This window comes from Sorex araneus, chromosome 6 (genome assembly GCF_027595985.1).
Source record: "Sorex araneus isolate mSorAra2 chromosome 6, mSorAra2.pri, whole genome shotgun sequence".
In the NCBI taxonomy this organism is placed as follows: domain Eukaryota; kingdom Metazoa; phylum Chordata; class Mammalia; order Eulipotyphla; family Soricidae; genus Sorex; species Sorex araneus.
The window spans coordinates 164,245,163-164,267,177 of NC_073307.1; the positions used below are offsets into that span (position 1 = coordinate 164,245,163).

The 22,015-nt window shown below is 64.9% G+C and overlaps 2 protein-coding genes across 7 annotated transcripts in view; one reads left to right on the top strand and one right to left on the bottom strand.

Annotated features, from left to right (window-relative positions):
• Nucleotides 1-779: 779 nt before the first annotated feature.
• OVOL1 (ovo like transcriptional repressor 1) lies at nt 780-7,938 on the top strand. The gene is made up of 4 exons (XM_055144058.1): nt 780-879; nt 6,188-6,405; nt 7,005-7,194; nt 7,284-7,938. Exons 1-4 carry the CDS (start codon nt 780-782, stop codon nt 7,577-7,579), a joined length of 804 nt encoding a protein of 267 aa, XP_055000033.1. The 3' UTR covers nt 7,580-7,938.
• Nucleotides 2,001-22,015, bottom strand: part of LOC129406111 (serine/arginine repetitive matrix protein 3) — a 37,369-nt gene continuing 17,354 nt past the window's right edge. Inside the window, exons 3-6 of one of the 6 annotated variants that reach the window (XM_055144054.1) lie at nt 8,032-8,182; nt 7,352-7,552; nt 4,002-4,077; nt 2,001-2,288 (exon numbers count right to left, since the gene is read on the bottom strand). The gene's annotated coding sequence lies outside the window, so the exon portion shown is untranslated. The other 5 variants (XM_055144053.1, XM_055144055.1, XM_055144052.1 and 2 more) reach the window with 5 other exon arrangements.

Sequence of the window (22,015 nt, forward strand, 5' to 3'; positions counted from 1 at the left end):
TACTCTGGCTGAACCACCAGTTGCTCATTGCGGGCCCTGCGGGACAGAGGGCCCGGTCCAACCGGTGCGGGCCGGGCCGCCCGCTCCCGCCCGCCCGCCCGACGGCTTCGCGCCTCCCGGGCCGGGCCGGGCCGGGCCGGGCGAGTTTCATTTCATCACCGGCCGAGCGTGCGGGCGCCGGTGCGAGTAACGTTGCCCCCGCCCGCCCGCCCGCCGCTCCGCCGAAACTCCCGTTGGCCGACGCCGGCACGCCCGGCTGGGAGGTCCCCGCGGGCGGCGGCGGCGGGCGGGGTGGGGGCCCCGGCGCCCGCCCCCCGCCCCCGCCCGGACACCCCGCCCAGGCCGCGAGGCCACCTCACCCGCAGCGGCACGAAAACCGGTTCGACAGGTACCAAATAGGTGGGTTGTCACCGTTATTTCCCAACGCATGCGCCGTCCGCGGCCGCCCGGGCCACTCCAAGCTAATTAGCCCAGATCACCCCCCACCCCGCCCCAGCCACCAACACGCACCGCCGCGAGCCAATAAAGCGTGAACCCGTCGGGCCGGTCGCGCTTTAAGACTTGCCGAGCGGCCGCGGGGGACGCCAGTCGAGCCGGGCCCGCCGAGCCGCCGCCGCCGCCGCCGCCGCCGCCGCCGCGCGCTGCACCCGCGCCCGCCGACCCCGCGCCCGCCCCGCCGCCCCGCGCCCGCCGGGACCCCCGCCCCGCGCCCGCCCCGTCGCACCCCGACCCGGCTCCAGGCACAGACGCGGCCGCGGGCCGGCCGGGCGGCGTCCACGATGCCCCGCGCGTTCCTGGTGAAGAAGCCGTGCGTGTCCACGTGCAAGCGGAACTGGAGCGAGCTCCCCGACGAGGAGCGCGGCGAGATCTACGTGCCAGGTGAGGCGCCCCCCGCCCCCGCGGCGCCCCGACGGCGCGGCCGGCCGCGCGCGGGGCCCCGTTAGCCCGCGGCGCGGGGGGCGGCGGGGCGGGGCGGTTCCCAGGGCCCCGGCGCCCCCGGGCCGCGCGCGCTCGGGAGGTAACGGGGTGTGTCACCGCTCCGGCGACCCCCGCTCCGGGGTCATAAATCCCGACGGCCGGGACTTTTATGAGCGGGAGCGGGCACTGGAGCGGAGCCGCCGCGGGCCGGGCGCAGCGAGCGGGGCCGGGCGGCCGAGATTTGCGGGAGGCGTAAGGCGAGTCCCCGAGCGGACGCCGCGGGCGCTGGGCGCTGCTGAAGGCCAGTGACAGTGGCCCCGCCGTGCCCACATCCAGCCAGCGCTCCCGGCTCGGGCCCCGAGCGCTTAGGACCACGCAGACACCGGGTGGACAGGTCCCTCGCCAGGCCACACCGGGGAAGCTCACGCACCCGGGCGCCCTGTTCGTTGGCTGCCGGCAGCAGCCTGGACAGCGTCCGAACGCACTCGGAAGGAGCAGCAGGCTTCCTCCTGCCGCCCGCAGCTCCCCACCCCACGCACCGGGGTCTCTCCTTGGGAACACCTCCTCCAGGCAGAGGGCGGGGTGCGCCTCCTGCCCTCCGAGGGGAGAGGTTGTAATTAACCAACCCACTTTGACCCTTGATCTGTAGGCGCTGGCAAGGCCCCAGGCCCTGTGGGAAACTGGGGGAACAGGGTGGCCAGCGGGCCCCGGGAGGGCTCCGGCCTCAGTTTCTCTCCCGGATCAGCTATCGGAAACAGCGGATGTAGTGAGGTCTCTGGTGGGACCGCGGGCAGCTGGTGTAACCCTCCCTTCCCAGCCTCCTCAGAAGGGGGGGAACTGTGCCCCTGGGGAAACTGAAGCAAAGAGGGGGGCCCGTCCTTCTGCCCCCTAGCCAGGCTCTTGTGTGCTGCCGGCCAGCTTCCCTGCGGCTGGGCCAAGAGTGGGTCTCACCCCTCCCACCCCCAGGGCTGAGCCCCCTGGTCCCAGTGCCCCCGCCCACCTCCGCGCCTCGGCGGCGTAGCCGCTGCGCCCCGGATCTGATAACTGAACTCAGACTGTGGTAAAGGTGAGGCCGGCTGGCCGCGAGGTGCTTTTTAGCTTTACTTCACATCCCTGCGGGGAACAGGTCAGGCGCTGACTTACGAAGGGCAGAGAACGGCCGCGGCTTCCAATCCTGGGCTGCTGCTCCGGCCGGGGGAGGGGGGGGCCTCCCGGCCAGGAGGGTGGGGGCACACCCTCACCCCAGGGGTCCAGGCGGGGTCCAGGAGGGCTTGGCGGCTGCGTACGGCTGCTCCCTGAGTGCAGGGTGGGCGGCCCGGCCTTGGGGCGCGGGGGAGAATGGACCCTCTTCGCGGCGGCCAGGGAGAGGCCTGCAGGGTCGGGAAGGGGGAGAAGTCAAAGGATTCGGCTCGGCCTCTCCAAAGCCCGCGGCCCCCAGGATGTTTTCCCACAGGTTTTGGAAATGAGAGGGAATGTTCTGGGGCCACGCTCGGGTGCCTCCGCTGGCTGGGGCGGGGGGTGGTGTTTGTGGTGGCCTGTCCCTTGGCTGGGCCATTCCATCACCAGCCGAGCGTGACCCCGGGAGCCGACTGGACACGTTTCCCTCACTCCCAGCCCAGCACGCTGTGACCAGCTAAGCCCTGACCCCGCTCTGCAGAGGGGGGGACAGGAAGGCGTTTGAGGTGTGACTTCCCTGCGGGGGGGTCTTCTGAGACCCCCAGCACCTCTGTAAGGACCGTCCCAGGCTGAAGCCCGCCAGCCCCTGGGGCCCAGTTCTAGAATCTTGCCCATCCCAGGCTCCGAGTCCTGGCCAGCGGGGTCACTGGCTGCTGGCAGCAAGGGCTGGCAGGACCCGAGGCTCTTGTCATCTTGGTTTGTTGTGTTGTTGTGCTGCTCGCACAGTCTGGGGGTGGGGCAGACCTTGGTGCCTGGGGCTCGGTGGGGCCAGGAGGCCCTCTGGGAGGGGGTCGCTGAAGGTGTGTACCCCTTGGGGGTTCCCGGTCATTTCCAGAAACGGGGAAGGGGGCAGCCGGGGCCACAGCGGGCAGAGATGTGGGGAGCGGCAGAGCCGGAAGGGGGCGCTTCCCCCCCCACTTCGGATGCCCTGCCTGGAGCCCACGGCAAGGTGCCCTGCAGCTCCGCCTCTCGGGGAAGCCTGGTCCCCCTCAGTCCAGGCCAGGCACATAGGCCAAGCAGGCCGGCCTGGGGCCCCTGAGGACATGTGGCCCTCGGCACCCGGGATGCTGCACGCAGGTGCCTCGCCCAGCTGCTGCCCCGCCCGCTGGCCCAGGGCCCGCCGCACCAGATGGTCATCCCGGGGGCAGGTGTGGGGTGCTCTCCACCTGGACGCGGCCCAGAGCCCACTGCCCCGTCCCCGTGTGGGCTGGACGCCCCTTGCGTCCGTGTGGGTGCCTTCCCGTGTGCCTGTTTGCAGCGCCGCCACCTCTGCCGGCCAGCCACTGCCACCGGCTTCCTTTTGGGCAGTGCCAGCCGATCCGCGGGCCTGGGGGTGGGCAGCAGGGGTGCCGTGGTGCGAGGCTGTCTCACGCAGGGGCTTCCTGTCTGCCAGTGGGCCGTCACCCCTGCGCCCAGGTCAGCTGACGCTGCTGCACGGGACAGAGGGTGGTTACACCTTCTTCCCCCGCCCCCGTGCCCGGCCCCCCCACCCTTGTGCAGGGGGAGACACACAGGGGCACCCCAACCCCCGAGGGGGCAGGGAGAGGGCCCGGCTGGCACGGTCTTGCCACACTCCACAGCTGTAGGCGGGCCCTGGGTAGCCAGAGGCCAGCGCCTCACCGGAAACATCTAATTAGGGGACAGCAAGCCACACAGCAGGGTCCAACCAGTTCTGCTTCCTGCCACTGGGTGCCACTTGGTGACACCCAGGGACAGGAGCGGCAGGGCGAGGGGTGCTGCCCGCGTGTGGTGGCACGGCCCGCGCCCAGGTGTGGACTGGGTGGGGGGGGGAACCCTCCGCTGCCCATCCAGCCCCAGCCGCCCTGGAGCAGAGCAGAACCTGGTCCCCGAAAACGAGGGGCTCCTTGCCCCCCCAACCCTGAACACCCGCTCCCGCTTTCTCTCACCTGCTGTCCTCCCGGAATGGGGGTGGGGGTGGGGGGCCCCGGCTTTGGGGGGGTGTCCTCGCTCAGCAGTCTGAGGCTGGAAGACAGAGAGGGGGAGGACTCGAGGCCTGGAGGGAGCGGCGGCGGTGGCTCCAGGGTGTGGGGCCAGATAACTGCACCGAAGCGGCGGCGCACCGGGAGCAGAGTGCAGTTACCGCGGGACGGAGGCCCGAGGGCTCCAGTCCGCCCACTGCGCGGCCCCTCGGGCAGGCTGCGACCTGGCCCCGTGCCAGCTCAGAGGCCAGGCCAGGGCCAGGCGCTGGTGAATCAACCCCTGGAATGAGGTGGCTCATTAAAGTCCCCGGACAGACGGACGCCAGTGGCAGCAGAACGGGTTCTGGGCGGCGGGCGGGCGCATTCTTCTCCAGGCCGAGCTTTGTTGTGTTTTGAGGGGGCGAGAACTGGGGCCTCTCCCGAAACTTGGGCGCTTTCACAGTCACCATCCTCCCCCCGCACGCTCCCGCCTGCCCGGGGCTACCCCCATCACCCCGGGCGCAAGGGCCCCCCTGCCCTCGGGCTACCCGTCTCGGCGCTGTGGCCAGAGGCCCTGAGCACAACCGTGACCCCCAGAACTCCTGCGGCCCCTCCTGGCCGGGCACGGGCCGGGCACAGGCCGCTGCTCCTCCGCCAGCCCCTCGACTCTTCCCTTGAAGTGTGGAAAATATTGCTCGGGTGCGAGCCTGGCCTGTTTTTTTTCTTTGACTTTTTGGGTCCCACCCAGCGATGCTCAGGGGTTCCTCCTGGCTCTGCCCTCAGGAATTACCCCTGGCGGTGCTGGGGGACCGTATGGGATGCTGGGGATGGGGCCCAGGCCAGACGCCTGCAAGGCAAATTGTCTTTCCCGCTGTGTTGTTGCTCCGGCCCCGAGCCTTGCCTTTTTGCAAAGAAATTCTGAACTGCATGGTCACGACTTTGAGCTGCAGGCCCAGCCCTGCAGCTCTGTGGCTTCTGTGATGCAGCCCTGTGGCCGTGGGGCTCAATGGTTCTGTGGCTCTGTGGCATTATGGCCCTGTGGCCTTGTGGCTCTATGGTTCGGTGGCTCTGTGGCTTTGTGGCCCTGTTGCACTGTGGCCTTGTGGCTCTGGCCTTGTGGCCCTGTGGCCCTGTGACTTTGTGGCTCTGTGGCTCTGTGGATCTGTGGTGCTGTGGCCCTGTGGTCCTGTGGCCCTGTGGCTCTGTGGCCCTGTGGCTTTGCGGCCCTGTTGCACTGTGGCCTTGTGGCTCTGGCCTTGTGGCTCTGTGGCCCTGTGGCCCTGTGGCTTTGTGGCTCTGGCCTTGTGGCCCTGTGGCTCTGTGGCCCTGTGGCCCTGTGGTCCTGTGGCCCTGTGGCTCTGTGGCTTTGCGGCCCTGTTGCACTGTGGCCTTGTGGCTCTGGCCTTGTGGCTCTGTGGCCCTGTGGCCCTGTGGCTCTGTGGCGCTGTGGCCCTGTGGTCCTTTGGCCCTGTGGTTCCGTGGCTCCGCAGCTCTGCAGCCGGAAGCTCTGTCCCGCCTCCTCTCTGTCTGGGAGTCACTGGCCCGGCCCCTTGTCCCGGTTAGCGTTTAGCGTGAGGTGTCTGCACGCCACAGGGAGCGGCTGCGTGAGGGCTGCCAGGTATCGGTGCCGGGAGGGCGCGGCCCGGCCCTCGTGTCTCAGCGGTCCTGCTGCGGGGAAGTTGCGCAAGGCCGGGCAGGGCGCCCGGCAGACTGTTAGGCCGCATCCACCTGCTGCTCCCTGACCTCCCGCCCCGCCGCCGCGGGCCTGTGGCAGCCCACGGGAGTGCAGAGCCTGGCGGGTGCCCCCCCCCGCCGCCTCTGTGCGCAAGGAAGCCCCCGGCCACGTCCGTCAGAGCAGAGGTCGGAACGGCCCGGTTCCCCGGAACCTGGCGGGGCGAGGATGTGTCCCTGTGCCCGGGAGAGTGGATGAGGCCTGGAATCCGGAGGGACTGGCCCAGGTGGGGAATCCGCCAGGGAGCCCGGACCCTCCCAGCTCCACTGAGACACAAGTTACTCGGCGGGCGCCGGGCGCCTGGTGACGGCTGATTCCCTTCCTGGGGCGTGGGGGGGGTGTCGCGGGGGGGGGTGTGGCGGGAGGGAGGGAGGCTCGGGAGTCTCCCTGAAGACCCCCCTACCCCCACAAGCCCCTCATCGGGCCCCTCTTCTCTCCGCAGTGAGCCTGGGCTTCTGCCCCCCGCAGCCCTACTGCGAGCCGGAGCCGTCGGTCGCTGAGCCCCCTTCCTGCCCGCTGGCGCTGGACATGAGCCTCCGCGACCCCGGCTACAGCGTGGTCCCTGGGCCCTGCGTGGTGGCCCAGCTGCCCTCGGATGACACCGGCCGCCTGGCGGAGCCTCAGAGCAGGGAGCACGGCTTCCTGCGCACCAAGATGAAGGTACCCGCACGGCAGGGAGCCACGGGGAGCGGGTGGGAGCACCCTGGCACCCGGGGAAGGCCCGGGAGGTGCAAACCGCCGGGCCCCGTGGAGGCCCCGCTCGACCTGGCTCCGTTCCTTGTGCCTTTTTGGGGCCCCCCTGCCACCTCACGCGACAGTCCCAGGAGAAGCAGGGAGGGGCCCCAGGGGCAGGCCGCGACCCTGTAGAGGCTCGACCCCCACCCAGGACCCCCGAGGGAAGGACGAGCAACCCCTGGACGGAGGGAGGGCCATGCCCGCCGCCCCGTGCCCATCTCTGCCCCAGGAGACGCTGACCACGGTCCACCGGGCCGGGCAAGGCTGGAGCAGGGTGCTGGCCTGGTCCTGAGGGTCCCCTGGCTCTTGCTCAATGGCCTGCGCCCCGGAGGCCACCCTGGGGTCTGAGCCCGACCACAGGACCACAGAGTGAGGCTGGGGTGGGCTCCGTGGGCTGAGATGTGTCCAGCAGGCCCCGCGGCCGAGGGCCCACAGGTCCCTTCTCCGGGGTGTAGGTGGGAAGGAAGGAGGGGCCGGGTGCCCACGGGATGGCCCCCGTCACAGGCCCCTGTCTTGCCCCACAGGTGACCCTGGGGGACAGCCCGAGCGGGGGCGTCTTCACCTGCCACGTGTGCCAGAAGGCCTTCACCTACCAGCGTATGCTCAACCGCCACATGAAGTGCCACAACGACGTCAAGCGGCACCTGTGCACCTACTGCGGGAAGGGCTTCAACGACACCTTCGACCTCAAGAGGCACGTGCGCACCCACACAGGTGATCGGCGCCCCCCCCCCGTGCCCCACCCCCCCACCACGCTGCACCCCGGGGACCCCTGACCTGACCCTGTCCCCCCCCACCCGCAGGCGTGCGGCCCTACAAGTGCAGCCTGTGCGACAAGGCCTTCACGCAGCGCTGCTCGCTCGAGTCGCACCTCAAGAAGATCCACGGCGTGCAGCAGAAGTACGCGTACAAGGAGCGGCGCGCCAAGCTGTACGTGTGCGAGGAGTGCGGCTGCACCTCGGAGAGCCAGGAGGGCCACGTGCTGCACCTCAAGGAGCGCCACCCCGACAGCCCGCTGCTGCGCAAGACCTCCAAGAAGGTGGCGGTGGCGCTGCAGAACACGGTCACCTCCCTGCTGCAGAGCAACCAGCACATTTGACCCTGGACCCCGCGCGAGGCGCCGGGGGGGCTCTGCCCCGCTGTCCCCTGCCCCGGGCGGGCCGCAGAGCTGAGCGCGAACTGCCGAGGTGGCCGCCGCCGTGGGGAGTGGGCGACGCCCACAGCGGCTCCAGCGGGCGCCGGGCTGCAGGGGGGCCCTGCCCTCGCGGGACCTTCCCCCCACGTCACCTCTTTTTCGAGAGAGCCCCTCCGAGGCGCCAGGAGGCCTCCCTTCCTTCTGTCCGAGACGACACATGTACAGATATGATTAATATATTTTTTGCCACCAGCGGCAACTGTTTTGAAGAGGATGGAGCTGGCTTTTCTCCTCCCCGTGTGCTTTCACCCTGCTCCCGCCCGTGCCCGCCCCCTCCCGCCCTGCCCGGGGCGCTGCGCGTCCTGGGTGCCCCCTGGCGCTCTGGGGGCTGCCCTGAGAACTTGGGAACAACTCACCGTTCTGGGGGTCCGGGGTGAAGGCTGTGTCCAGTAGGGCGGCGGGGCCTCCGGGCCAGGCTGCCAAACTCTCTCTTGCCCCGTCTGGTTGTTTCCCCGGCTGGGCTGAGCGCCTGGCTCCCCTGAGGGACCCTCGTGAGCTGGGAGAAGCCTGTGGAAGAATGAGGGGCAACTCTGGAGCCGGTGGGAGCCCTGCCCCAGGGGACCGCCTTTCCCAGGGGGAGGTGCCCAGGGGTTGCTGAGAGGCCGATCCTCAGGCTCATCCTGGCTCTACACTCAGGAATCACCCCTGGCGATGCTCAGGGGACCATATGGGATGCCGGGGATTGAACCAGGGTCGGCTGTGTGCAAGGCAAGCGCCCTCCCCGCTGCGCTCTGGCCCCGGCCGGGCCTTTGCAGGCTCCCTGTGGCTCTACCTCGTTCCAAAGAGCCGTGTTGGACTGTCGGCGTGTCTGGGATCTGCTGTAATCTGGAAGTAGAGTAGCGTGACATTATCCCGAAAGCTCTATTTTGTTTACATTATGTTTCTGTCCCCTCTATTCACTGTGATCTGAGGGAGCCCCAGGCTCTCTGCTGTCTTTTATAGCTTCCCCCCAACTATTAAAATCAAAGAACGACCTTCCCCGCACGTCTGCGTTGCTGTCTGGTACGCCTCTTCTTTCCACTTGCAGGGGAAACTGATTTGGCGCCGGGTTGGGGGCGTCACCCAGGGTTCGGGGCACATGAGTGCTTCCCTGAGCACTGCTGGGGGGAGCCCTGGGTCGGACCCAAGCCCACGCAGCACTGGGGAGAGTTTATTTATTTATTTTTATTTTTTATTTTGCTTTTTGGGTCACACCCGGCGATGCACAGGGGTTACTCCTGGCTCTGCACTCAGGAATTACCCCTGGCCGTGCTCAGGGGACCATATGGGATGCTGGGATTTGAACCTGGGTCGGCCGCGTGCAAGGCAAACGCCCTACCCGCTGTGCTATTTCTCCAGCCCCTGGGGAGAGTTTATTCAAACTTGAGCCGGTCCGTCTCGGGAAAGGCTGGGGTCCCACTTAGACAGCCTCCGCTGCAGCTGCGCCCGGCCACACATGCACCACAGGGATAGTTCCACAGATCAGCTGACTCCATCCTTCCAGAACCTTCCAGCACCGTCTCGCACAGCTGAGCGGGGAGCTGGCCTAAGGCCTCAGAGTAACTGGGATAGAGACACCCCGAAAGCCAGGCTCAGGCAGCCCCACAGGCTGCGGGTGGCAGCTGGGGCCATGCAGTGGGTGAAGATTTAGACTCTCCCAACCGACCTGTCCCCAAGGCCGTGGTCACCATCCTACCACCAAAGCCCATCAGATGAGCAAGGCGGCAGCTGGGGGGCCAAGGGGCAGTGCAGAGAGGAGAAAGGAGAAGGGGGAGCTTTACCCCTTGGACCTGCGACCTCAGTCCCCAAGCGTCCGGGGTGAAAGGTCAGCCAGCCCAGGGCTGTGTCCCCAGGTGGGCAGCGCCCATGATTGGGGACACAGCTTGCACTTGAGCCACAGTGGGGAGCAGGCGTGCCCGAAGGTGGGGCTCCTTCCGGCCTCTCCTTCCTGCCTCCCCCACTTCCTGCCTCCCCCTTGCCCCCAGCAGGCTGGGCCCATGTGCACCCCCACCCAGGAGTCCAGAGTGAGCAGCATGCAGGGTCCCTGGCCAAGGGCGTGAGGGGGACCCCGGGGGAGCAGCTCTGAGGGGGCGGCAGGCCATGCAGAGGAGAGACAGGGCGAGGGGTGAGGAGTGAGAGCTTGCGGGACCGTATGTGTTGCTGGGGATCGAACCCGGGTGGTCCACGTGCAAGAAAAACGCCCTCCCCGCTGTGTATCGCTCCGGCCTCCGTCACCCGGAACTGAGACCTGGGAACAGCCCCAGGAGCCCCCGGGAGGGGGGGGGGGGCGTCTCTCCCTCGGCTCCGGGCCACCGGGGGGAGGGTCGCCTCCTCGCAGGCCCCTCCCGAACAAAAGGGTCCGTGTCCGTCATGGAGCCCCAACCTGTGGCCCCACGCGGAGGCTGCGGGTGAGGTGAGGACCCCGTGAGAGGTGGGGCGCGGGCACGGACCCCCACCCGGGCGCCGGTGAAGCCCGGCATGCCCCAGCAGTGGGCTGTGAGGCGGGAACAACTGGGGTGCCCCACGGTGGGATGGGGGGCTCTATGCACCCCGGAAATCTCCAAAGTGGAGCCCCATGGGGGTCCTCCACCCCCGCAGCCAGGGTGGAGAGGAAAGCTCGGGGAGGCGCAGGGCCGGTCGGGGCCGGAGCCCTCCTCCCTCAGCCCCCCGCCCCCCTGCCTTGTCCGCGTGACTGTCCCGCAGTCACCCCAACCGCCTGCCACCTGGGGGGGTTTGGTGAGGGTGAGGTACCAGAGCCTCCCTGAGTACCGAGCCAGTGACAGCCGTGAGGGTGAGACTCGGGGCTGGGCAGGACACACTGGGAGCCGGACTCCCCGCCCAGGTTCTATTTCCCGGGGAGGAGCTGGTGTAGAGATTTCCTCGGCTCCTCCATCGTGAGGCCTCCAGTGGTCCTGAGACCCCCATGATGCCCCGGTGCTCGCCAGAGACCGCAGGGCCGTGGGCTCTGGCCAGGAGGGCCTCTGGCTGGGCTCGTGGCCCACGCACCCGCGTGGGCAGGTCTCCACCGGTCACTCATGGCCGTGGCGTTTATTGAGCTGCTACTACGCGCCAGGCGGCGCTTCTCCCTGCGTCATCCCTGATCCCACAACAACCCCCGAGGTAGTGATTAACGCGCCTATTTTTAGCCAGGGCAGTTGAGGCTCGGGGATATGGCACTTGCTCAGGGTCACATGGCAGGGAGCCGCGAAGCCCCGCTGGAGCCTGAGGTCTGGACGCGGCGCTGCGGGGCTCGGCTCCCCACTTCCCCTCTGGCACCTGCTGGAGGCGCAGCCGAGGTGAACCCGGCACACTCCTGGCAGGCAAGCCCCGCCTCCAGCCTGCAGTGGCATCCCCGCTGCCCCCAGATGTCACCTTTGGCAGAACAGCTGGGCCAAGGGGCAGGAGGGAGAGAGCCAGGCAAGCCCTTCCCCCCACCGGAAGCTTTGCGGGGGGCTTCACCTTCTCCCCAGAGAAGGCACGTCCAGCCAGAGCTGGAGACATTCCAGTGGGAGCGGCCTGCTGCCCCATTGGTGGGTGCCCCGGCTCCCCCAGGCACTGGACACGCCCTCCCCCAGCACTGCTGGATGAGCCCTCGGACCCCTGAGCACCGCGTGGTCAGCACTGGGGGGAGCATCCCCCATAAGAGCAGTTAAGAGTCTGTTGGGGTCAGCTCGGCTCCGGCACGGCTCCAGCCACCTGGCGGAACAGACTGCTGCATGGCCCGTGGCTGGCACCTGTAAGACGCTGGCGCTCTTTGTCGTGGTCAGCGACAGGACCAGAACTCAAGCACGCCTGTGCCTGCTTCAGCACCAGGCCACGTCCCCAGCCCCGCCAGTAGGACGCTTAGGACACCACTGTCCCGGGATCGAGGCCAGCGTCGGCAAAGGGATGCAGGAGGTAAAGCACATAGCAGGCCTTGGGCTCCACCCCGGCACCCCATGGCTCCCCGAGGACCACCGGGAGTGGCCCCCATAATAGACCGAGAGGCTGGGGAGAGGCTCTAAGACCGGAGCATGAGCTTAGCATGCGGGAGCCCCAGGTTTTGACTCAGTACCACATGGTCCCTCAGCACCGACCAGAGCCTCCCTGAGCACCGAGCCAGTGACACCCCCAAGCACCGCCAGGAGTAATTCCTGAGTGCAGAGCCAGGAGTAACCCCTGTGCATCGCCAGGTGTGACCCAAAGATTAAAAAAAAAAAAAAAGGACAAAAATGAGAAAGAGAGTTCTGGAAACTCCCAGGTCCAAGTGCAGATGGGGGTCCTGAGGAGATGGGGGGCGTCGGGGGAGCTCCCGCCGCAGACCTGTGCTTGGGACTGGGAACACGGTCACAGGGGCTGCGGCTTCCAATCAGCCAGGAAGGAAGCGCTGAGGGCCGGGCGGGGGCCACCGCGTTCCAAGCCCACGAAGCCGACCACAGCTGCCCGCCCGCCCTGGCCCCTGCAGCGCCCGTTCCTGAGAGACTCATCCTGCCGGCCACCTCGGCTTGTCCGGTCCAGCCAGCTGCTGGCGGGCCGCCTGTGTGCGGGGGACCCCAGGTAACAGGCCCGGGCGCCTCCCCGCCCCACGCGCAGCAGCGGCTGAGTTGCTGAAGGCCAGAAGAACTGGTAGGACTTGCGTGCCTGGTGCCAAGGGCACGGCCCTGCCAGCGGTAATAACAGGGCGAAGGAGCGGGCCCGCCTGACGCCCGCTCGGGGAGAGGAGGCAGCCCGCCGGCCCCGGGCACCGAGAGGCGCCCGGACAGGGCTCGCTCCTGCCCCTCACGGCAGGCCCCGGGGCGTCCGCCCACCCTGAGGAAGACAGCCCCGGCGCGCCAGGCTGACGCCCCAGGGGTCCCTGTCAGGGTTTCTGAAGCCCCTCACCATCACCCCCAGGCAGAGACTGTGCAGAAGGGGGGAGGGCCGTCAGGCCCGGTGGGGCGGGTGGGCTGACTGCCCCGCTAGGTGCCCGCCACGAAGGACTGGCCTTGTCCCAGCGACCAGGACCCTTCCGGGGCAGCTCGGAGGAAGCCAAGTTTGCTTTGGGGTTTGGAATGTCACCACGTTACAAGCGTAGGGGGGACCTGTCAGAGGGGGGGGGGGCTAGGGAACAGGGAACGGAGCACTGTGCTCTGGGCGGGGAGTCCCAACAAATCACCAGGAAACCTCATCAAGACGGAGCCACGGCGCCCGGGAGACGGAGCAGCAGCTCCGTCACTGTATCACTGCCATCCCATTGCTCATCGATTTGCTCGAGCGGGCACCAGTAATGTCTCCATTGTGAGACTTGTTGTTACTGTTTTTGGCATATCCAATACTCCATGGGTAGCTTGCCAGGCTCTGCCGTGCGGGCGGGATCCTCTCGGTAGCTTGCCAAGGCTCTCCGAGAGGGGCGGAGGAATCGAACCCGGGTCGGCCGTGTGCAAGGCAAATGCCCTACCTGCTGTGCTATCGCTCCAGCCACAAAACAAAAATAAATAAAATAAGAAAAAATATAAAATGATGTGAATTTTCACTGACAATTAAAGAAGTGGAAATTCACATCAGTTAGGGGCTGGGAGATGTTAATGGATTTTTCTCCCTGGTGGCCCCCTGAATATTGCTGGGTATGGCCTCAGGGTTCCAAGTAGAATCACCTCAGGCCTTTTCACTAAACCACCAGCCTAGCTGGACAAGCACCGTGAGGACTGGACTGGCGCCTGGGCTTCCTGGACACAGTGACGGAGCCTTTTCCCCAAAATCAGCGATGGCGGAAGTCTGTCGTAAGACTGCTTAAATCTTTTTTGGCTTTTGGGTCATACTTGGCTGTGCTCAGGACTTACTCCTGGTTCTGTGCTCAGGGATCACTCCTGGTAGTGCTTGGGGGACCATATAGGATGCCGGGGATCGACCGAGTTGGCCACAGGCTGGGCAAGTGCGCTGCCCGCTGTACTCCCCCTTAAGCCCCAAGAATGATGAAGTCTTGGGCATTCATAATTCATAAGAAGAATTCATAATTTTAAGAAGACGGTTCAAGAGACTGGAGCATGTGCTTTGCATGCAGGAGGCCCAGGTTCAATCCTCGGAACCACGTGGTCCACCACGCACCACCAGGAGCAGCCCCCAGTAGGAGCTAGTTCCCCAGCACTGCCAGGAGGGGCCCAGAAACGAAAACAAAAAAATTAATAAAGCTACGTACCTTGTGAACCTTTGGTATCTATTGAATTTGTGATTATAAGGGGAAAGTATTTGTACTATGTTTGATTTAAAATCAAGTCCCAAAAATGTTACCAGTGAATTTTCCATGATTGGAACACAAGTGAGGGGAGTGGTCCGTCACACAGGTTGGGTTAGTACCGAGTTACCGAGTCAGTACTCAGCTCCCCAAACGGAGTGAGTGCTCCTCAGGGAAACAGACCTTCCCAGCCTTGGTCCTGTTTCATACTTTCTACCTTTTCTACAATCCCCCCAGATTGCTTTTTTTTTTTTTTCTGGTGGTGGTGGGTGGACACACTGGGCAATGCTCAGGGCTTACTCCTAGATCTGTGCTCAGGGATCACTCCTGGCAAGGTGCAGGAGACCAGGGAGCCAGGAACCCAGGTCGGCTGCGTGCAAGGCAGCGCTACCCACTGCACTATCTCTCTGGCCCCCTGACTGCTTTTATGATGATGCTGTGAGCAGAGACGATTCTCTGAGCAGAGGTGGGGAGAATGGAAGACTGAGGTTTGGGTTAGCGGGGATCAGAGGGAGATGCAGAACCCCAACTCGGACAATTCCCCAGGACCCCATCTAGCAATGGGAGAATGAATGAAGTCTAGGTCTACTGGCCTTGGCGTCCTGAGACTTGACACAGGGACACTGGAGGCACAGGAATGCGGGAGTCCTAGGCCAGGACAGCCGCCATGGCAGGGAGACACCGAAGTTAATAACAGTCCGACACCTTCCCCGGAACGCGAGCGCTGGCACCCCAGGGGTGAAAGACAGGTCTCTCAACTCTTGGATTCGAGTCAGCCTTTGGGGACCTTCTGCTCCCCCTTCGCCATGAGGCGAGCTCCCGGGTGAGTCAGGTGCCGTCACTGGGCGCGTGGAGAGCGTGGCAGGGGTGCCCGTCACCTGCGCTTGTTTACTGCTATCTGGGCAACGTGCTCGGGGGCTGAGTTGGGCGGACCAAGGATGCCTCATCTAAGGAGACTGGGAGAGGCCGCTGGCACTTCCGGTTAGATGGGTCCCCACCCCGCACGGGATGGGGGCGGCCGTGGCTTCTGGGCGGGGGTGGCGTGAATCATTAGCCCCTCTTGTTCATAACAGGTCAGCTGGGGTGTTCGGCGCCCGTCCCGCCTGGCCCGCGGTGTGGCTCCGTCTCCATCCCCGTGGCCGGCAGACAGGCCGCGGCACTGTGCACCCAACGGGTCATCCCGAGGCCCATGTTTCGACTCCTCGGCCGCCAGCTTCGAGGCCTGCAGGCACCATGAGGGGCCTTTTTTGGCCTTTTCCAGAGTGCCCACTGCTTGATAATTGGTATTTTCCATGCCACTGGGCCCGGCCATTGAGTCCACCATGGCCCCTTCTTCCCTCACTCCTCCCCTCCTTGGACCCTCCTCCCCTCTGCTTCCTGCTCACACCAGCATCACCGCCACTGGGAGTCAGCCCTTGCCGCCAGGGTGGGAGCAGCCTAAAGAACCTTCTGGATGTGTGTGTGGGGGGGGGGCAGGACCCGCCCCGCGCCCCCGCCCCCCGGCTGAGGTGTGGCATTCAGTAGTCACTCTGGTCTTCCTTTTCTTTTTTTCCCTCCCTCTCTTTTTGTTTTTGTTTTTGAGCCACACCCTGCGTTACTCAGGGGTAACTCAGGAATCACTCCCGGTGGTGCTTGGGAGACCATATGTGACGCCAGGAATCGAACCCAGGTTGACCACATGCAAGGCAAGTGCCTTACCCGCTGTACTAGCTCTACCCCGGTCCCCGAGGGCCTCCCTTTTTGACAGACTTATCCCAGATGGGCCTTTCGAGCCTTCCGGGGACGCTCCCCCTAACAGTCCCGCCACCCTCCTGCCCTGCCCTCCGTCCCTCCCTCCTCGGCCGAGCCTCTGATTTATCTGCACTTTGCTGTGCGGACATGCCCGGCTGAGCGCTCCTGAGAACCGTTTCGCCTGCCGCTGAGCCGGAGATGGAGCCCGGAGACCCGGGGTGGGGGGGGCCACAGGGGCGGGGGGGAGGGGGAGAGACCAGAGAGGGAGACACAGCTGCAGCTGCGATGGCCTTGGAGTGCCCCCCACACACACCGTCTAGACTCTCGTGTCCCTCCCCGCTATCCTACCGAGTGCCAGGACAGGGACGCTTTTCCATCTCTTTCATTCCTTAGAACCTCACCCCGCTGTGTTTTTTTTCTGATCTGAATCTCATTTCGAAATCTCCTGCCCAAGGGGTTTCCCAATGCCTGCTAGTTGGGAATCAACCTGCTGTTTACAGGGGTGGCGGCGGCAGGGACAGGACGGGGCACTGTAGACACGCGGGGGCTGGGACCGGGCCACCTGGCCCACAACCAGCTCCCTCCTTCCCTGCCAAGGAGAGATGCAGGGATGGGCGGGAGGGCGGCTCACTTCCTCCCCAGCCGGGCTGTCACTGCAGGTCCAGTTCGTGCCTCCTTCAGGCCCCTCACGGCACTCTCTGTCTCCAAGTCCCGGGCCTTCTCCGGGGCCACGCCCTCGGGACACTCAGCTCCCCACGCGTGTCTTAATGGCCAGAGCTTCTGGCACGGGGCCCCTGACCCAGCTCCAGGGCCGACGTGGAGAAGTGACCCACGGGAACACAGGGGCAGGTGCAGGGTCCACGGCTGCCCCGCTGACCTGCTGTGGTCACGGATGAGCCGTCTGTAGCCGGGGGAAGCCCGGGAGGGCAGCCCAGTCTCTCCTCTCCTGCCAGCTGGACTTTCAGGTTCAAAATCCAGCCGGAGTCTCAGTTCCCGCAACTCTCGTGCTCGGGAGACAAGCGCCCAAAGCACCTGAAACCACAGCCAGCTCCTCCCCGGGGCGCCGGGCCAGTCTCGCTCCCGCTCAGTGCAGCTCCAAGTCCTTTTTTGTTTTGCTTTGTTTTTGTTTTTGTTTTTCGCTTTTTGGGTCACACCCAGCGATTCTCAGGGGTCACTCCCAGCTCTGCACTCAGAAATTACCCCTGGCCATGCTCAGGGGACCATATGGGATGCTGGGAATCGAACCCGGGTCAGCCGCGTGCAAGGCAAACGCCCTCCCCGCTGTGCTATTGCTCCAGCCCCCTCAGCTCCAAGTCTTCAGTCGACCAGAGGACCCCCTGTCTGATCCCCACAGCACAGGCCGGGGCAAACCCCCGGCTTTCCAGGGGGCGGGGCGTTCATGCCGAGGGCAACGGGAGGAAGGCCGGGGAGGACCTCCTGCCCCCAGCGGACCTGCGCACAGCCCGGTTTCCTGGAACTGCCTGTTGGCGTTGCCTTGCACCCCAGAACTGCGTGAGGTGACCCACAGTTTAGACGGGCGCGCACGCAGTGTGGATTCCTGCCAGCCAGCTGGCACACTCTGCCGCGCACGCGATCCATTTGGACCTGCGAGGCTGCTCGCTCTCCTGCCCGACACGCTGCCAGGGGCCTTTGTCAAGTCCCACTCGAAGTGTTTGCAATTTTTTCTGCCAAGAGCACTTTTGGCAAGCAAAGGGTCATGACAGCTGGTCCCAGGGTCCCCGGATGGCCCAGCAGCCAAAGTTCCTGCCGGGCGTGCCTGAGGCTGCGGTCACGCCCCTGGGGCTGCCTCGCCACACCTCCGCTGTCTGGGACCCCACCCCACCCAATCATTGGCGTGTGTGATCATCAGAACCAGAATGTGGGACCCTTGGCGAGCGCCACAATAACGACGTGTGGTGGGGCCGGGCCTGCGGCTGACGCCTCTGCACACACCGTGTGCGAGCATCAGGCCCCGAGTTCAACCCCCAGCACCGCAGACAATCAAGCCACAGCCCAAGCTGAAGCGGGGTGAGCACTGTGAGCCGCAGTGCGACCCCCAGCGAGCATGCGTGCGGGCACCCCGTGACCCGTCCTGAGGCAATAAACTAGAACGCGTGCGGCACTGCCACTGAGTGCCACGCCCCCAAGCACGAGTGCCAGCACTCCCGCTAAAAGTCTGCGAGCTGGCAAACGCCACGGGGGCGAGCATGGCGCCAGCCACCAGCCAGCTCGCCCGTGTGACCGCAAGCACAGGGGGTGGGGGAGGAGTGAGCCGGGGGCTGGCCAACCCTGGCTTCTGCAGGGCCCCTCCTTCCTCTTTGCCGTCACCCTCAGTTTTGCAACCCACCCCAGCAACACCTCAAGAAGGACTTGGAGGGTTGGGGCTAGAGCGATAGCACAGCGGGTAGGGCGTTTGCCTTGCACGCAGCCAACCCGGGTTCGATTCTCAGCATCCCATATGGTCCCCTGAGCACCTTCAGGAGTAATTCCTGAGTGCAGAGCCAGGAGTGACCTCTGTGCATCACTGGGTGTGACTTAAAAAGCAAAAAAAAAAAAAAAGGGCTTGGGGCTGAACACTGGGCTTGAGGCCCGATGCCGAGTCCCCTATAGTCTCAGCCCCCCTCGGCCCTACGCTGTGTAGATGGTCTGAGGCTCTTCTGGTGAATGACCCTCCTGGGCACACGGGGCCTCTACTGGGGTGATGACCCATCTAAGAAATGCACTTCTTGTAGGGCATTTGCCTTGCACTCGGGGGGTTCGATTTCCAGCATCCCATAGGGTACCCCAGCACCGCCAGGAGTAATTCCTGAGTGCAGAGCCAGGAGTAACCTCTGTGCATTGCTGGGTGTGACCCAAAGAGCAAAAAAAATAAAATAAAAAAATAGAAGAAACGCAACTCTTCCTGCGAAAGTGCTCCAGGTGGAGTACTGGACCCGCCAAATTCTGAAGAGAGCCTCCCCTGGGCCTCTCTTGGCCTCCCTGGGCCCCAGCCAGCCCGACACCAGGCGCCCTGCATTCCTGAGGCTCATCTTTGGAAACAGCTTGGAAACATGCTCCGTGAGGGCCTGGGTGCGTCGGATGGGACCGACTTTCCACAGAGCCCTTCCGGGCTCTGGCCGGGCTGGACGCAGCTGCCCTTCAGGCCCTGCCAGGAGGCTGCGGGCCCCAACTAGCATTTATCCCGCTTCTGGAGATAAGGGAATTGGTGTCACGGTCAAGAAGGAGTTACTCCCCCAAAGTACGGCAGTGCGGCCTGGCTGGGCACCCCAAGGCACTCGGGAACCCCAGGACGGCCCTTGTGTAAGAGCCAGCAGGTTGCGCACTCCTAGCATGATTCAGTGCTCCTTCGGGCCTTTGTCCCCTGCTCGTCCCCTCCTGCAGAGGACGCAAAGAGAGGAAAGGAAGAAGCAGTGGGAGCCCATCGGAGGGCGGGGAGGGGGCCCCAGCTGGCAGGGGGGACTGGGCGGCTGATGGGTGACAGTACGTCACCCGGCTCACCTTTTGAGGCACGGGTAAATGACAGACAAATAGGCAAATGACAGACGCTCGCTCGCTGGAGGAAGGAGAAGGAAAAACTGCCAGCTAAGCGGCTCGAGAAGGCGGGGCGGAAGCTGGCTGGGTTTTCTCTGAAGCCTGAGGTGTAGACGGCCAAAAACACCAGTTTAATGGGCTTGTAAATCCGGAGTGTCCCCACGCCTTCTAACGCCACCCAGGACGAGCGCGGCCTGCTGGCACCCGGCGCTGTTTGCTGGCCTTTCTCGCTCCTTCCCTCCCTGCCCTCTCCACAGAGGTGTCCTTCAGTTCCCTCCTGGCCGCCCAACAAGAAGGAGCGGGGACCGGTCCCCTCCTCCATAACCGCCTCCAGAGTCCCGCCTTCCCGGGCACTGTTTGCCACAGTGATCTGCGACCAACAGGGTGTCGACACGGCTGCAGAGGTCCTGATTACAGTGTGCGACAACTTGGCCCGCAAGTCACGTCAACGGTGTTTTGTTTTGTTTTTTCTTTTTGGGACACACTCGGCCACAGGGTTTCCTCCTGATCTGCTCTCAGGAATTACCCCTGGCGGTGCTCGGGGGAACATATGGGATGCTGGCAATCGAACCGGGGTCAGCCGTGTGCAAGGCAAACGCCCTCCCCGCTGCCGCTGCGCTATCACTCCAGCCCCAACAGTGTTTTTTTTTTTTTTTTTTTTTTTTTTTTTGTCGCAGGACAGTCCCGCGGGGGACGCTCAATCCCCTTCAGCCTCCGGGGCTCCTTAGAGGCACCAGTGGGTGCCCCGAGCAGCCCCAGGGACTCCCGAGCTCTCCCGAAGCCAGTGGTGGGTTTCTCAGCAAGGACTTCCGACACCGCCTCTGAGTTTCCCCCGTTCTGAACTGCGCCCGCCGGAGACCGTGACCTGTCCTCTCCCTTGCCACCTTTTCTGAAGACTCCGGACAACACTGGCCCTCCCACCCCAGGGAACTATTAGACAGATGGACAGACAGACAGCCTTCTGGCTAGGTCCCCTCGGCCCTGCGGCAGGGTGCCCGGGCCCCTGCCCCTGCCCACATCTTCAGAAAGAGCGCAGGAAGGCCGTCATTGCATCACTCCCCGCGCACCCAGGGGCACCCCTCCCTCCCCGTCGACCCCGCACTTCCCCTGCCCTGGCACAGCCCCCACTCCTGGCTCCGAGCCTTAGCCCACCTCAGCTTTAGTTTTCAGTTGCCATTCGTGGCCGGAGGCTTCCCAGCCAAGGCCCTGATCTTGGGTCTCCTGGGTGAGGGGTAAGAGCTGACGGCTGGGGGTGGCTCGACGGAACCGGCCCGACATCCTCAGACTCGGTGACGCACAAGTTCCTGATTCCACAATCCCGGCGCAGAACCGGCGAGCCAGGCAGCTGGCCGACCCCAGGCCCGGCTCCGGCTGTCTCTCTCCCCGCTGGCTCCGTGCCCAGCCCTGCCAGCTACCCTGCGGCGGGGGCGGCGGGGACAGGTCCCTTTGGCACCCGAGGAGGATGATCACCCTGAGTGCCACCCTTTGGCTTGAAGAATTTTTGGTTTTGCTTTGAGGCCACACCTAGGGGTGTCCAGGGCTCACTCCTGGCTCTGCACTTGGGGGTCACTCCTGGCGGGCTTGGGAGACCATCTGGGGAGCCGGGGATCGAACCCGAGTCGACTCCATACAAGGCAAGCGCCCTGCCCGCTGTACTATCACTCCGCTTCCAATGCCACCCTTTGGCAGGGACATGAGACATGACAGGATGTCATGCCGAATCTAGGCCCAAGGGACAGCCTGCACCAGGGATTGCGGGGGGGGGGGGAGGGGGGGCGGTGTGACCGATGGGAGGGGCGGTAGAGACCCCGAAAGTGTGCGGGCGCTGAGCTGGAGGGCGTGAGAATGACGAAACCCACACATTCTCCGCCGGCTGGCCACGCCCAGATGAGCTCGGCTGATTCTGTTGCTCCCCCCCACCCCCCACCCCCGCCCCAGCCCCCAGCATCTCTGCAGCGTCTGTTTTCCTCTGGGCATGTGAAACTCCGCGTGTTCTTTCTCCTTCATTCCTCTTCAGGGAGAAGCGAGAAACACCGGGGCTGATCCCGTGCCAGATTAGATCCCACGGCCTGCCCCATGCCGCACGTCAGATGCAGCCGATCAACACGCCCATCTGACATTCACCCGGTGTCTGAACAAGGAAGCCAGCGCCAAGCCCGTCGGAGACAGCTTCTGCCCCTGGCAGCCTCCCAGCCTCCCGCCCCGGCCTTCCCGGCGCACCAGATCCCATCTGCCGGGCCGCAATAAAGACTCAGCCTCCCTGACCCCGGGGAAGCGGAACTTTCCTTGCATTTTAGATTCCTCTTCCTGGCCAACCTCTGACGATTCTGTCCCCCTAAAAGGCTCCAGAAGAGCTCTCAGTTTAAAGCTATCTGGGGGGTGCGAGGGGTCACAAGCTCAGAGCCCATGCCTTGTGTATGGAGATCTGGGTTTGAGTTTGGGTCAAGAGCAATGACTGGAGTTGGAGCAATAGCACAGCGGGGAGGGTGGCGTTTGCCTTGCATGCGGCCGACCCGGGTTTGATTCCCAGCATCCCATATGGTCCCCTGAGCACCACCAGGAGTAATTCCTGAGTGCAGAGCCAGGAGTAACTCCTGTGCATCTCTGGGTGTGACCCCTCACCCCCCCCCCAAAAAAAAAACAGTGACTGAAAGAAAGGACTGTCTCCGCAAAGTTGTTGGTTGCACTGGGAAGGCAGAAACCTTTCCTTCTGCGATGGGTCTCCGGTACATATCTCGTTTTCTTTCATCTTTGATTTTAATTATTAACCGAAAGACGAGGTTTACCACCTAAACTGCAGAAAAGAGAACAAATTTCCGCCTGGCCACGACAAAACTTCTGTACCGCCAAAGTTTCTGTTCTGCAGGAAACAAGGACTGCCCCAAGCCCAGCACTGTCCCGGCCAAGAG